Here is a 15,501-nt window from a genome sequence, read left to right as displayed (position 1 = left end):
GCACTTTTTTTTTTTTTTTTTTTTTTTACAAGATTGTTGTCTGTAATTTATTTTTGTTTTTTCAAGAACTATTCTCATTTCATAATTTGATTTTTTTCATGTGATACGCAATTTTCAGTGATTTGGCTGCATTATGTTACAGCCAATGATTATTTTCATTATCAAGTAATTTGACATTACTCGATAAATTGTTTGACCTATAAAATGTCAGAAAATAGTGAAAATTTCCCAGAATCTAAGATGATGCTTCCAAGTTTCTTGTTTTGGTTAACCAGCAGTCCTAAACTCAAAGCTATCCAGTTCTCTATCACAGAAAAGCAGCAAAAATACTAATTACGTATCAATCAGTTATCACAATTTTGCAAATTATTTTCTGGTAATCTACTAATTGATTAACTTATTGTTTCAGGTCTAATTATACTACTTCTAGTCTGTGAATAAATAGGCTAATACTGGCGCCTACCCTTTGTGCATTATCATTTTCATATGCGTGGGATTAAATGTCATTGGAAGCCCAATAAACCCATCATAGGCCTCAATAGGCTGATACTAATGGAAATTCATCGTTAGTGACCAAGTAAACATAAACATAATAGTGTACCTGTAACTATGTGAGTGTTGCCTTTCTGGACAAAACAATACAACGTAATAGCGTAATAAAAGCGTATATTTGATCCGTCTGTATTATTAATGTACCCTATAATGAGCTCTGAGCAAGCAAACATCCCACAGGATGTTTTTTTTTATTTTACTGTGTTTGTTTGTTCAAGGGGGCAGATACTGGTTCCCCCGCCAAAAAAAACAAAGATTTTTTTGTTGTTGTTGTTGTTGAACTCCACTTCCCACAATCCTCGGTACAACGCAAGAAGGTGACGTATTTGTGCTACGTGTCAGGAAGTTCTGTAGTCAACATGGCGGCGCAGCAGGGTGATGTTGATGAGCTCTTCGATGTGAAAAATGCATATTATATCGGCAGTTATCAACAATGTATCAACGAGGCTCAGAAGGTGAAGGTAGGTAACATTTGAACGTCATAAAGTATATTGTTGTGTCCACTCTGTAGCTCTCTGGCTAACAGCAGACAGCGCTGCGGTTTGCGAGCAACAATGCTAAATATTTTAGCTAATATTTCTTTCACTGAGTTGAATTAGCGTAGATTTATAACTGCTGCTTTTGTCTTGTATTTAAAAGCCGTCAACACCAGAGAAGGAGACTGAGCGGGACATGTTTTTGTACAGAGCTTACATTGCCCAGGTAAATCCAAGTGCCATTTTCTCTAGTAGAAATTTTATTATCATCAATGTACTGTATTATTTATCACTGTCACAGTTAATAAAGTAAAAACAGTAACAGATTAAAAGCGTGATCAATCAGACATGTTGTGTTCTGTGTTGCAGAGGAAGTATGCTGTAGTCCTGGATGACATAAAGAGCAACTCATCACCTGAGCTTCAGGCTGTCAGGATGTTTGCTGAGTATCTCTCAAATGAAGGCAAAAGGTAAGAGCCTTTATTTGGCCCGAGTTCAACATAGAAGTACAAATATATTGTAAGTCTTAGCAAAAGGATTTTTAACCACAATAATGTTTTAATCTACATTAAATACAAGCAGAAATGCAATCATACTGAAAGTTTTGAGTGTGCTTCCTGAATTATCAGATTTATTTGCCAAGTACACGGATTTCTGTGTGGTCCAGATGTCAACAGGAAAAGTAATAAACAGGAACATTAAACAATAAACATGAACACAAACATAACAGTGTAAGAAAGGCACAGTAATTTACACAGTGAGGGTGTACTATGTGCTCGCATATTGACATGATAAAAACTATGTGTGTGCAAAAGAGCAGAATATAAATAGAAGTATGAATACCAATGTAGATATAAATATATATTTGAGTGTAAATGAACTGTGTGTGTGTATCAACAGGATACACTCACCAGCCACTTTATTAGATACACCTGTGCAATTTAATGCAATCCAACACAACAGCTCTGCCATAAATTCTACATTTATAAAGCTTATACATTTTCAGTTTTATATTAAGTGTTCCTAATATTTTGCATATGTTAATGGAGTGGACAAAATATGAGGAACACTTTTTAATATAATTCACTCCAGTACAGCACCACCTACTATGACCTAATAATAAACATAAAGTAGAATTATCACCTTTCTGACAATGTCAACAAAAACTGGAAATGTATAAGCTTCGTAAAAGTAGAATTTATGGCAGAGCTGTTGTGTTGGATTGCATTAGATTGCACAGGTGTGCCTAGTAAAGTGGCCAGTGAGGATATGTACAGTTAACAATTAAAAAAATATACATCTACACAGTGAAGGAAAGATAAAAAGCTTGGTAAATAATATGTGAATTGATGGATCTTATTCAGCCGCCCGAGCCCAGTTTCTATACAATAGTGATTAATGTCTTTGATTATGTGCTACATGACAGCAGCGGTTATTTCTTCCAATCTTTTGCTGTGTTTGGCATACTGCACACTTTGGTAAAATAATACAGCTAGGTCTCTACGGGAGAGTTTTCATGACAGTGCAAGATGAGAACGATGACCTTCACAGTTTCATATCAGAGATGCTGTTTGAGGTGATGAAACATGTACAGTAAGTTGTGCTGCCAATTTTTGTGGTTGTCTACCTCAATTTGCAAAGTAAGGTGTTTTGCTCTGAACCAAACAGTGTCTGTGTCCAAGTTTTATTTCTTACTGAAAGGCAACCATTGTCATAAAAAGTGAATTATAATCAATATACATTTGTATGTAACAGAATATTTTAGAATATACTACATATTGTAAATATATTTGTTAAACTGTTTTCCTGCTGTTGTTTTCTGTGCAGGGATGCTATTGTCGCTGATCTAGACAAGAAGATGGCGAAGAGTGTGGATGCTGCCAACACCACCTTCCTCCTCATGGCTGCCTCCATCTATTACCATGAGATGAACACTGACGCTGCTCTCAGGACTCTGCACCAAGGAGAAAGCCTGGAGTGGTAAGAAGGGATCAGGATTTTACTTTAAAAGGTCTCAGCAAGATTTGACCCTAACTGATTTCCAGTCAATATACCAGCAAAGAAAATTAAATCTGTTACTTTCGGCAAACTACATTCAGACTACAACAAAGACGACAGAGCAAATTTGTTTCATTCTTATTCCTTGCATTAAAATGTGAACATATAAGAATTGCAAAAGTGATTAACTAAACTTATTGTCATTATCATCGTTAAAGAGAAAGGTGTGTCCTGATATTAATCATGACGTCATGTCAAGCTACTGCCATCTAATATAGCCAAATAAGTACAGATGCCTACAAAGCTGATATTGTGTGTTTTTGTAAGAGAGAGAGAGATTAATTACATTTGCAATAGGTACTAGAGTCATGTGACAGGAAAATTCAACAACATAAAGGGAAAGGTTGTTAGGAAGGAAGGAAGAAGTAGCCTCCACAAATTAAAGAGGAAGCGCACCAATTTTACTACTACTGCATATGTAAAAAAGGTTTGTAAAGTCTTTTGTGGCTCCAGAGGGAGCTGGGCAAAGTCTGGTAAAGTGATGTAATTTGAGGCAATGTTGATCGGGGGCTGAGCTCCAAGTTTAAAAATGAGAAAAATCTGAGGATCAGAAAGGAGTGAGGTTACCACCTCTGAAGCCCTCTCCTCATCTCTGCTTGAGGCTACATTAGTCACTGCTAGCATAACACACCTGAATCTCTGACCCACATCTACTCCACATCACTCTGTTTTAGTTAGAAGACACTGGCCTGAAACCAACATAACTGACCTAATCATTTATTTACTTTTCAGCATGGCCATGACTATCCAGGTACTGCTGAGTCTGGATCGTGTTGACCTTGCAAGGTATGGAGTACTTTAAAGGCCTCATGCAAAAACATGGACAGTAGATGATTTGCATTGCATTGAAAGGTCAGCCTTGTTACTGGAAGCCTCATGGAAAACATTCAGACGTTTTTTAGTATGCATTCAGAAATTTCATTTGACAGTGGTCATATTCATTATGTAAATTCTCATAAACCTTACAGTATGCATTTGCCAAGTCTGGAATTACATAATAGAAAGAGACTTTGCATACACGAACGCATGCACACTGTTTAAATTGTCTGTGTCCACTGATCGTGATGACAAGATTCTCTTTGCTTTGACAGGAAAGAGCTGAAGAAGATGCAGGAGCAGGATGAAGATGCTACTCTAACCCAGTTAGCCACAGCCTGGGTTAATATCGCTGTGGTGAGGAGACCAGCATATAGTTACATCTGTGTAACATTACCGAGATACATAGTTAATTTATAAATAAATGCTCTATAATGAATAATTTCTAAACGCTCTGTGCACAATGTAGCCAACATCAGAAGCCTAATGCCTCTCTGTGTACACTGAGGAAATTAAATTCCTATTCATCACATTATCAGCATCTGTGTTATTATGTGATTGAATGAAGCTGTAGAAGGCAATTTGTATATAGCTGTTTTTAAACCATGTGAAAGCTCAGCAGGTATTAGCTGGATTATGTTTTGTTTAAATTGCTCATATTTCACTCTAGAGCTCTGAATTCTTGAAGAGCAGCAGGCAGCCAGACACAATTAAAAAAGATGAAACAAAAACAAACTGCAGGGTTCGTGCACTCATTAGTGGCTTTTCAGCATGAACACTGCTGAACACTCAGATTATATTTCTTCTTGCCTACATTTTATTGCGGTTTGCTTGTCGTTCCAGGGTGGAGAGAAGCTGCAGGATGCCTACTATATTTTCCAGGAGATGTCAGACAAGTACTCATCTACGCTGCTGCTTCTCAATGGGCAGGCGGCCTGTTACATGGCTCAGAACAAGTGGGAAGAGGCTGAGGGAGTGCTGCAGGAGGCACTTGACAAGGTTAGAGGACAGTAGTTCTTTGTTTTTGTCTCTGTTGTTCGTCTCTTCCTCCCTCACACATCAACTGACATACTGAGCATATTGTGTCGCACATACTAGAACAGTTGTTTATTCAGTTGAACCTCTCAATGGTTTGTTTCTGAGACTGGTATTAGATTCACACTAATCCTGAATTAATGTGGCAGAAGTGCTATGTAGAGTGGATATAGGGTTAAGACAAGACAAGATACACTGATAATTATATGAGAGGAAGCAAAGATTAAAGAGGGGGTGTAATGGAAAACAAGAATAGTCTCTTTTGTTTTTTGTTTTTTTTAATGTGCCGCAGAAGCACTATTTGAAAAAGCCAATCTGAACTACTCCTTAGTGTCACAGCTTGAAAAAATAATGATATTCAGTATTGAATGTTTCTAATTTGGGTTTTTATCAGGTTTGTGTACTGATACATATGGTCTTTAGATAGGGGATGTTCAGGGACTCTGAGCTTCTGGCTACCAATAAGTGTAATTGTTAATTATGCAAACTGTTTTTTAATGTACCCCAAACAGTCTGTTTCATTTGAGAAATGTGTGAAACCAAATGCATTCTAGTGAAACTGGATAACCTTTAGTGAGAAAATATCACCAATATGTCACACTTAGTAATTAGGGCCTTATTATTTTTTTGAAAGATTATTTTTTTTTAGCATTTTGCTTTTTGTTTGAGAGTTACGGTCGCGATACGGACAAGACAAGCAGGGAGAAGAACAATTAAATGAAATTTGGGAACAATTTAGCAGTGTGTGGGTACTCTCGTGCTCTTTTGTTTTTGTTACTCAGCGCCTGCAAAAATGTATGAGATGCTAAAGCCTATCATTTTTAATAGCAATAACATCAGTCTCAGAAATTAGGCTGAATCTAGTGCAATTTGAAAAAATTCAGCTTCCTGCTTTGTACCAGTAGATGGCACCAAATACTGTTTTGCAGGCCACAGTAAGTCTACATTATCAGGATAGGGGTTGACTAGTGTACACTAATATACATATACAACTAAATATTCATTATTTGAAGGGGTTTTTGTCTTTTATGAATTTTCATTGTTATTATATGTTGCATATGTGCTGCTCTATGGTTGTGAATATTGCTTTATTGAGAATGAGGGCACAATGAATGATTTACATCTCATGTCTGTTTTTTTATAAGCAGTTCTGTTGACTGTTGAAACCAGACCTGGGTTAACCAGACCCTCTGAGCTCTGAGATTATGTTAGATCTGAGATGTCTATGTGGAATAACTAACAACTAAATCAACTGTTCAGGTTGATTTAAATGAGGCCTTTCTCCTTTTTTCCTAAATAACCACTTGTAACCTTTCAGTTATTGAAAAACTGTAATCCTGCTTCAAAAAATATGTTGCCTTGACTGGGTGACATACCATGATGTTGGTAAAATTATTACAGAGTGACGGTTATCCATTGATGTTATGTCTCACTAAACAAACACAGAAACACAACATAACCCAAAATGCAATGTGACTTTACATTAATGATCTCAATCCTCGTGTTCTCCAGTGGAAAAACAGATAAACTGTTTCTATGATGATAAACGGAGTAAATAAACTGACTAGATAAACAGATGTTGTAGTGTTTTACATGTACACGTTGATGCACTTTGGGAACAATACTCATTAATCCCTTATGGCAGATGTTAGCAGCAGACTGGAACACTGCACAAAAGCTGTCTGCAGCCGTGCGTTGTCTGCTGCACATTATGAATGTGATGGAGGAAATTAGTCATTTCATTTAGTTATTGATCTCAGTAAGCAACATAAAACATGCTGAATGGAAGGTCATTTTTGCTTTTACTGTCTTGTCTTCACTTTTCCATTTCTGTTGATCTATTGTCTCTCACTGTGTCTCACTTTTCTCCCCCCTCCTTCCCTTTCAGGACAGCAGCCACCCTGAGACCTTGATCAACCTCATAGTGCTGACTCAGCACCTGGGCAAAGCTCCCGAGGTGAGACTTTGGACCCAAAGCTGTTAACGAGACACTGCTTTAACAGCTATCAGTTTTGTTGTTTCCCTTGGTCTAAGAGGACTTTAGAAATCTTTCTTCTGTTGCTTTGAGTGCAAAATGCACCTCTCAGCAATTTCATATGTGTTTGCTTTGATTAAACCAGGCAAATGCATTCAAGCAAGCAATTCCTTGATTGCATTTGTGTTCTATCGTGAAAAGTGTCATCTAAGCATATCTGCTGGTTTAGTGCTGTGTGAGTTACACACTCTGAAACTCCAGAGTTCATAAGATAAAGACTCAATTATCTTACTTACGTTTGAAGGACTTGATAGTAATGCAATAGAATGCTGACCATTGACTCAAAGCCATCATTAAAAAGTTTCCAACTGTGATAACCGCTGATTACCTCGTCTTACACAAGGTTAACTGGAATTACGTGGACAATTTTTGCCAACAAATGTAATCCTCAGGTATGGTAGGAGATTGTAACCTTTTGAACGTGGAAAAAAATGTTCTAAATTTAGAAGAAAAATGTGTCCTCATGTAGGATCCAGTCGTTCATGATGAGAAACTGTTTAGGAGGCTTTTCTGGTTAACTTTGTCATAATTAGTTTCTAACATTTGTATAATTTGTTTACATGTGTCCTCAGGTAACTAATCGGTACCTCTCTCAGCTGAAAGATGCTCACAAAGCCCATCCATTCCTCAAAGACTATTTCTCCAAGGTAACCCGCTAATATCAGGATCTGTTGTTGTCTGTTCTCCCTCGTGTTCAGATGATGGGGAATTTGTCTAGATGCTACGTTTTAAGCATTGATCCATTACTCATTACTGCTCGAGCCAGATTTTCCAGAAGTCAAAAACAAACACGACGATAAAATCTGGGATGTATTCGAGGGGGCTGGGGCTATTCAGGTTCAGATCCACTCAATGTTGTTGACTGGCCTTTATAACCTTTACTGTTATAATTTAATTACCTGGCTTGGTTGTTTTGATGGGAGGGCAGCAGGTGTCCCTGGAGCAAAGCCAATGAGAGCTTTAAACTTTGAGTCTCCAGCCTTTGTCACACATTGTGTAGTAATTACACAAGAGCGCAGATGTACATAAACACAAACTGGGTTATACCATTGCCAAATAAACCATGTGATGCACAGCTGTTCCCTTGGTCAGATTTTTTTTTCCTGGTGTCTAACTGTTTCCTCTGCTCTTTGTTTTCCTGCAGGAGAATGAATTTGACAGACTAGAGATGCAGTACACCCCCACCGCTACAGCATAAAACATCTGCTTTTGTTGAGACAGCTCAACAATGGACTTCATTTCAGCGCCATGATGATAACACTCTCTTTCTCTCGCTCTCTCTCTCTAACTTGCATACCTGTATTTGTTTTGATATTTTTGACCTGTAAGAAAAAAAAAATGTTTAAATGAAACTGTTGTCTGTGTTATTAAAACCAGAACAGAGAAAACAGAACAGAAACCACCTTAGTATCCATTCTAAATAAATTTATCCAGTGGAAATCAACACATTTGTGTAATGTATGCATTCCTTTGAAAAGATAATAAATGTTTATTACCATTGTGGATTGATGTGTGGTTTTGTGTGTATGTGTGGGGGGGCTCTACAGACGGACACCATAAAATTAAGTCAGCAGGAAATGAGGTGTGAATTTTTGTGCTTTTGCATATGTTTATATGAGGGGGAAATGGTGATGTCTTGTATGTAATTTTGTTCTCATTTGGCTGTACTGTCTCTTTAAATCATCCTTTTTTTTTAATCCTCAGCGGTTCAAGCGAAGAGTTCAAAAAGAAAAGATAGCGGTAATTACGTCACGCCCCCCTTTTTTTTCTCCTCCGTTTCTCATAAACGTACGCTGTCGCCTTTTCAACGTAGCAGTTGAATCCTATTGAAAGCGGAGCAGCGCGGCTTGTCAAAAAACGCAGCGTTGGACACGTTGACCAGTGCAGAGCGGCGGCAGAGGAGGAGAAGACGAAGAAGAAGAAGAAGACGAGGCGTCTAAGAGGGAGGCGGCGGGTCTCTTCAATAGGATAATTATTTTTCTTATTTATCCTTTCGTCTTCGCTGGAATAACTCCTCTTCTTCGTGTGAGACACGCCGGTTCGCCATGAGTCTATCTTTGTAGCGGAAAAGAGACGTTATATAAGGCGAGTAACGGACAGAGATGAGACCGTACGTTACAGCATAGCGGCACAATAATCGCATGTGCTGGCTGGTTTCGACGCTGAGAGGCGACAGAGACGTAAGACCTCATGGACAAAAATTGAATTTGTCGATGTGTGTGTGTTTTCCATCACGTTTTTGATTAATTTATTACAGCTGATAGCTAGCTTGGAAGCCGCTGCCAATGCTGGCCCATTCACTATTGTGTGCGTTTGATTTAACTTAGCTAGGCGGCTAATCAGGACGCGCTGCCGCTGATGAGCCCGTGTGCGTAGCGGAATGATGAGCCGAAGAAACCTCCAGACAGTCGCGGATGGCTCCGATTAACGGTCAAAACACTATTAAATAATTGGTTTGTTTGATTAATAAATACAGGCGCATATCCAGTGTGTGTGTGTGGTCAGACCTGGTGGGCCCTAGCTATAATTCATAAAACTATCCTGAATGCGAAGAATGGGCCCATGCCTTAATTTGGAAAACAAAGAATTAGGCTACTGAGGAGGGTAAGCTGGTTAGATAAGATTGATTTTGTGTTTTAGGTGAGCTAGCAAGCTTGTTGACGGATTAGTCACACAGTCTGGACTGTACAGCTCCCAGGAATCCCTGTGTCCCGCAATCGGAGTGATTTCCCCCCGGTTTCTGCTCTTTCTGCGCCGCACTACAATGGGCGGTCACACCGGGGACACCGGGCCGGTAGAAGTGGATCCAATGCCGGGATACTGGGACCTCTTCATCAGAGCCTCCACTGCCATGCTGGAAGCATGGAGAGACTGTAGTTCTTGCGGTCTGGAGCTCACCAAACGGACTCTCCTGGATAACGCGTACATTACCTGGAAGGAAATATTCCTGTTCTTCTTTTGCGCCTTTTTGTGGACGCAGATCAGGCGGGGATTGACAGAAAGTCTGTTCAAGGTGGGTGACACACGATCACAACACATACTGATCCCTCAGCTGCGCAAGGTTAATTTATTTACATCCTTAATTAATGGGCTTAGTAGCTCATTCGTCTAATTAGAGCTCCTGCACTGCAGAAATGTGGCCCCCAGTCTCTCAGGAGTTGTTACTGAAGGCACATGCTATGGAGCAAGGCAAACAGAAGAAATGAGGGTCAGTGTGTGTGTGTATAAGCAGGTGAGAATCAGTTTAACAGATGTCAACAAACATTGGATCCAGTTGTAGGTTTAAGATAAAGAAACAAACCAGGAGAGACTGACAACATTCACCTCTGCTCAGATAGCTCAACCACTGTCAGAAAACATTAACCTGACCCACAGCCTGCCAAAAACACAGCTGGGAGATAAATCTTATACACACACACACACACACACACACACACGCATGTACACACAGTTTTCACACAAGGTTCTCAATGGTTCCTGTGTTTGAGGTGTGTAGTGTCTAGTAGATTTGCATTTTTTGTACATTCAATTGATCTGCAAGCTTCAGTCTCATATAAAGGAAAGTATGAACATTATTGAAGTATGTATTTTATAGTTCAGAGGCCAAATTGGGTCTCACTAAGAGTGAAACAGCTCATAGGTTTAATCTTCATCTTGCATTTTCATCTTTTACATAATGTTTGCTCGCTGAATGCAGCCCACTTATAATCTTCTGTTTAATGCATTTGTAATTTGCATTTGAGTCAATATAATCCTGAAGCTTTTAGATTTAGAGTCGGGGCTTTTAGGTACTTTTTGGGGAAAGGCAGCAAAGTCTGTACAGAGACATCCCCTCACACACCATGCCTAAATCAGTCAGTCAGTTTAAAATATTCCAAATTAGGTATGAATAATGTTGATCCAATGTAATCTACATGTAACTTTATATTGGGATATCAATATTAGAAGTATACATTTTATGGGAAATCAATTAAGAAGCTGTTAATAGAAAAATAAATAGACAAACAGGAATGTCTCAACTCCAGTTAATCAGATACCTGACAAATCAAAGCGTTATATCACATTGATGCAAAATTCGCACACATGTAATAATCAATATATTGCCATCAGTCTTGCCCATTGATTTACAACATTGCCCACACTGGCCTCATACAGCCAGAGATATTAATTAAAGAAATGGCCACTTCGATTTGAATAGTAGATAAATTTATAGCGTCCCATGGTGTCGATATCATCATATTGCCCACTGATATTTCAAATGTGAACTATTGTATCTGCTCTATTCGGAAATGAGACCAACAGACTGTGAAACATCAGATTGGTGCTGCTACTGTTGAATAGAAAATTATGGTATTGGTTAGGTACCTGAGAATATGCACTTGCAAAACTGCAAAAAGCCTCACATCACAACATTGTTTCTTGCTACAGCACATCACTTACAGGCCAGAATCTCTATGCTGACAAACTGGCCTTATGCCCGAGTCTCTTACATTTCCATGTCCTGTGTACCTCCACCCTGTTGGTTTAACTGGGGAGAGGCCTTTCTCAGCAGACTGCCTGGATGTGGCCTCCGGCTGCCATCATCGTGGGTGGGGGTGGAGTGTCTACACGTGGTGGATGCTACGATGATGATGCTGCAGCGGTATACTGTAGCTCAGGGCCCCATGTGTGAAGCCAGATGTGACCTGAGAATGCAAAGAATGAGGCCTGTTTTGCCTTTCACATTATGTATGTGTGTTTCTCAGCGTGTGACTCACAGACCCCTATGGAACAGTATGGGATGGACCCCATTTGAGGCCCCCATATTGTAATTTTTCTAAAAGATAAGGTGAGATTTTTTATATAGGGTGAATTAGGAATCAGTCTTTGTGCCCTCTGTTATTTAGTGCATGTATAATACTGCCTTTATAGTGCTTACATTAGGGATGAAGAGGATTGGTTCAGTGTTAGGTTAGCCGTGCTGAACTAATGCAATATGAATATTGCTGTTATACATCACAAAAGCTGAGGTGGGCTGTCAGATGGGTACAACCACATTATTTGAAGTCTTAATTGAGTACAGCGTATACCGCTGACTAGAACAAAACAGGATGCTTTCTCACTTGTTAAGTTGGACGTTACACCATAGTGCATTTAATAACTTGTGAGTAATGATTGAATATGTGGGTTTTCACAGTTGATTAGTACACAATTGCAGTAAAGTGGGTGAGCTGTCATATGAGCATAGTAAATGACAGCACAGACAATCATGAGTACACATACTTTATTGGGTTCAGAATTCACAAGACTGTATGTACATTAAATGTTAGCTTAGACATCAGAGGACAAAGCAGAACCAAGTGAATGAATATTCACTGTGCAAGCTTATCCTGTCGTGATGTGATCTGACATGTGAAGAGGAGTGTTGGTACCTCTGACAACCTTTTGAAAACACTGAATGAAAGAATGGTGCACAATGGAAGTTATGTTTGCATCAACAGGGACTGTTGACTGGGAATTTCATTTGTCAAATTACATTCTTCATTATGTAATTCAGGGGACTTTCTCATGCAGAGGTTGCTGGTAAATTTTAAGAATCCATCTGCCACAAGAGCTGATGGATAAAAATAATTAGCTTTCTGTTTTGTTACTTACAGCACTCCCAGTCATGTTTGAAGAATGACAGTTGACCCACTTCAAATCTTCATTTACTCTGGTCTGCATTTTCCACTGTACAGATTCCAATTATGAAAGCAGTCCAAGTGATACTAGCTCCTTTGTCTGTTCTGTATGGCCTGCTGTACTCAGTGAGTGGTAGCACAGTGACAGCAGCCAAACCTCGTTAAAGTGAGACTCATGTCTTCTGGTGGAATTCACCCACTGCCAAAAGCCTCTCTGTCAGAGCCTCTGCAACAGATTCATTACTCTCAATTGGGAAGATTTATATATACAGAAATACAGCTGATGAATCCAATCACATTTAAAGCCATCAAGGATTCAGTGTTTGGACACTTTTGGTTGCGGGGAATAAACCTGGTCCACAAACAAGAGCAGGGAAAGAGCAGGGAAATAAATGTCAAGATTGCTAACTTAGATCATCCTTTGTCCAGTATTTGGAGGATTCTGTGTCTTTCTGTTTATGTTAACCAAAGCAAGGAAACTAGGTTCCACATGGTACCATAATTTCACGTGTCAGTGAACATACCGTTGGGTGAGGTCAGGAGGGAGTGGTGGGGGTGGGGATGGCCCCTGTACACAGTGCTGTGTGGTTGAATGAGTGTTTCTCATCACGTTTCATATCAGGTTCAGTGTTTCCCCTAGGTTTACTGCTGTGGAGTGAGGTATGTGGGGGGGTACTGAGCAAAACTCGGCAGAGTCTCAGCAGCCAAACATTTCTGACATTTCATTCTCACTAAAATGAGGTTAGACTAACCCATTGTCGCTAACCTCGGGGCTAACCCCCTTCACTTTAAAGCCCCACTCTAGCCTGTGTTACTTCCAGTTTAACAGTTAATGTTCTTTTTCAAACAGAGAATGGGTTATGGTTAATAGTTGGATGTAATCCATTACCATGGCAACCAGCGCACTGGCGATGTGTCGGAATGGTAGTAATATTATAGCGTAACCTGTCCACTTACTACAGCATTAGCTATATAGACTTGGATACATGCCAGTAACAGAGATACAATGTGTGAAATCCAGTGTCACGACTAGGGCTGTGCAGTATGACGATATATATCGTGTGACAAGAGAAAAAGATCTATCGTGTCATATTATGTTCTATCGTTTATTTCGTTACGCAAATCACACTCTTTACGGCAGTATTTTTCATCATTTGGAGTCTGCCCATCTTTTGCACGGATTACATTGATAAATTTCTTGTCTTGGCTTTTTACTCACAAAGCTTTTATTGCACTTACAGTAACATAACGAGTTTAGTTGTCATCAGCTCTCCAACTCTCCACCGCTGTCTGTCTCTCCTCTGCTGCGCTGCACACAAACGGAGGGCGCAGCCCTGACTGTGCTGAAGAAGAGCAGAGAAGAGAGAAGCAGCGAACATTTATCTCCTGATTTCATAGTTTTCCCTTTTCGTTATCACAACGTGTTTCTGGCACTGTACAGTGTGTGTGCGCAGCTGCTCTCTGCTCAGGCAGTCTTTCATCCTGTCCTCTGCTGCTGATGTGATTCACTTCCTGCAGGTACTGCTGATAATGAGAGGCTGGTTTGTGTCAGCCAGTAACTAAGTTTACGAGAATTTGTCAAATGTTAGGATATGTGGCAAACTCAGATAAACAGTTAGGCTACATACAGACAGTTTTCATTGTGATGTGCTGTGGTTGTGTGAAACTTACCGGTGGTGGTAGTGTGGGCAAAGCAGTTTAAAATATCGCTTTTCTACATAATTATGCTTGTTAAACAGGTGATTTAATTAAGTGCGTATTGGCTTTCTACTTGTGAAGGTTTTGTTTTACTTACAATAATGAGTGTAGTTGTTGTCAACTCGAGTAAAACATTATCGTTCACATTAGTGCTCAGTGTCCTCTGTTCTTTTTGTTAAGAAATAGAGATGCACCACTAGGAGTGGACGCACTGGCTCATCTATGGCTGAACGTGCTGCTGTACGCATTCCCCCCGCTCAGCCTCATTGCTCCGATACTGATCAGAGTGAGAGAGCAGTGGCTATCTTTGATTTTTATAGCCCCATATTGGCCCAGCAGACCGTGGATGGCGGAGCTAGCGCGGCTCTTTCACATCCAGCTATGGCCGTTGCCGTTATTCAAGACTTGGTGTCACAGATGCACAGACAGATTTTTCGCCCACACCTTGAATGACTGGCTCTTTGGGCTCGGCATGTAAGAGGGTAAATTTAAATGAGTTGGGTCTTCTGTTGAGGGTGATTGAGACTATCTAAAGCACAAGGGCGCCATCTACGCATTCATTGTATAATGGTAAGTGGTATTTGAGAGATGGTGTGAAGCTGGAGCCATTTGTTTCAGAGTTCTGTTCCGGATATATTACACTTCCTGCAGGATTTACTGGAATTTAAAGCTTTTTCCACCATTAAAGTTTATTTGGCCTTGATTTCAGCCTGCCATGTGGGTTTTGGGCAGCTTTGGACAGCTTTCTCTGATAAGGAGGTTTATGACGGGAACCCGCTGACTGCGGCCTGCGTGTAAACCTTTAGTTCCTTCATGGGACTTGCCAACTGTTTTGGAGGCACTCTCAGAGTTGCCGTTCAAGCCTTTTGGGTTGTACTTACTTAAAGTTGCTCTCTTTCAAAATCCTGTTGCTGGAACCGACATCAGCCAAACGGATAAGTGAATTACATGCGTTGTCTGTGCATGTATCCTGCTTGCTTGTTTTCACCCGACTATGATAAGGTGATGTTGTGCCCTAACCTGGCTTTTGAGCCTACGGTTAGCGAGTCTTATAGCTGCCTGATACTGGAGGTGCTTGCTTATCACCCACCACATTTTGCAGAGGAAAGTGAGAGGCGGCTTAATTCACTTTGTCCTGTAAGACCCTTACACGTCTATTTGGACAGGAGTA

The 15,501-nt window shown here is 39.9% G+C and overlaps 2 protein-coding genes across 3 annotated transcripts in view; both read left to right on the top strand.

The window, feature by feature from the left end:
- Positions 1–852: 852 nt before the first annotated feature.
- cope (COPI coat complex subunit epsilon) lies at positions 853–8,477 on the top strand. Its single transcript, XM_067596948.1, has 10 exons — positions 853–1,013; positions 1,192–1,254; positions 1,398–1,498; positions 2,856–3,008; positions 3,819–3,872; positions 4,178–4,259; positions 4,746–4,901; positions 6,826–6,894; positions 7,545–7,619; positions 8,117–8,477. The coding sequence occupies exons 1-10, from the start codon at positions 912–914 to the stop codon at positions 8,168–8,170; spliced, it is 909 nt and encodes a 302-aa protein (XP_067453049.1). The 5' UTR covers positions 853–911; the 3' UTR covers positions 8,171–8,477.
- Positions 8,478–8,736: 259 nt separating this feature from the next.
- The window catches only part of cers1 (ceramide synthase 1), a 37,766-nt gene continuing 31,001 nt past the window's right edge, over positions 8,737–15,501 (top strand). The window contains exons 1-2 of one of the 2 annotated variants that reach the window (XM_067596947.1): positions 8,737–9,152; positions 9,613–9,985. In XM_067596947.1, the coding sequence (XP_067453048.1) occupies positions 9,737–9,985 (249 nt within the window). In that variant the 5' untranslated portion in view covers positions 8,737–9,152; positions 9,613–9,736. Of the gene's footprint in view, positions 9,986–15,501 lie in introns of both variants that reach the window. The other variant, XM_067596946.1, reaches the window with a different exon arrangement.

Source organism: Thunnus thynnus, chromosome 8, assembly GCF_963924715.1.
Source record: "Thunnus thynnus chromosome 8, fThuThy2.1, whole genome shotgun sequence".
NCBI classification, from domain to species: domain Eukaryota; kingdom Metazoa; phylum Chordata; class Actinopteri; order Scombriformes; family Scombridae; genus Thunnus; species Thunnus thynnus.
The sequence above is the reverse complement of the archived record's forward strand: the minus strand, read 5'-3'. Positions and strand labels throughout refer to the sequence as shown.

What these genes read in the sequence shown, in the direction of transcription:
- cope (XM_067596948.1), top strand. Translation starts at nt 912, where the DNA reads ATGGCGGCGCAGCAGGGTGATGTTGATGAGCTCTTCGATGTGAAAAAT. An exon ending in CTCTCAAATGAAGGCAAAAG is followed by an intron (nt 1,499 to 2,855) that starts GTAAGAGCCTTT and finishes TTTTCTGTGCAG; the next exon opens with GGATGCTATTGTCGCTGATC. An exon ending in ACCTGGGCAAAGCTCCCGAG is followed by an intron (nt 6,895 to 7,544) that starts GTGAGACTTTGG and finishes ATGTGTCCTCAG; the next exon opens with GTAACTAATCGGTACCTCTC.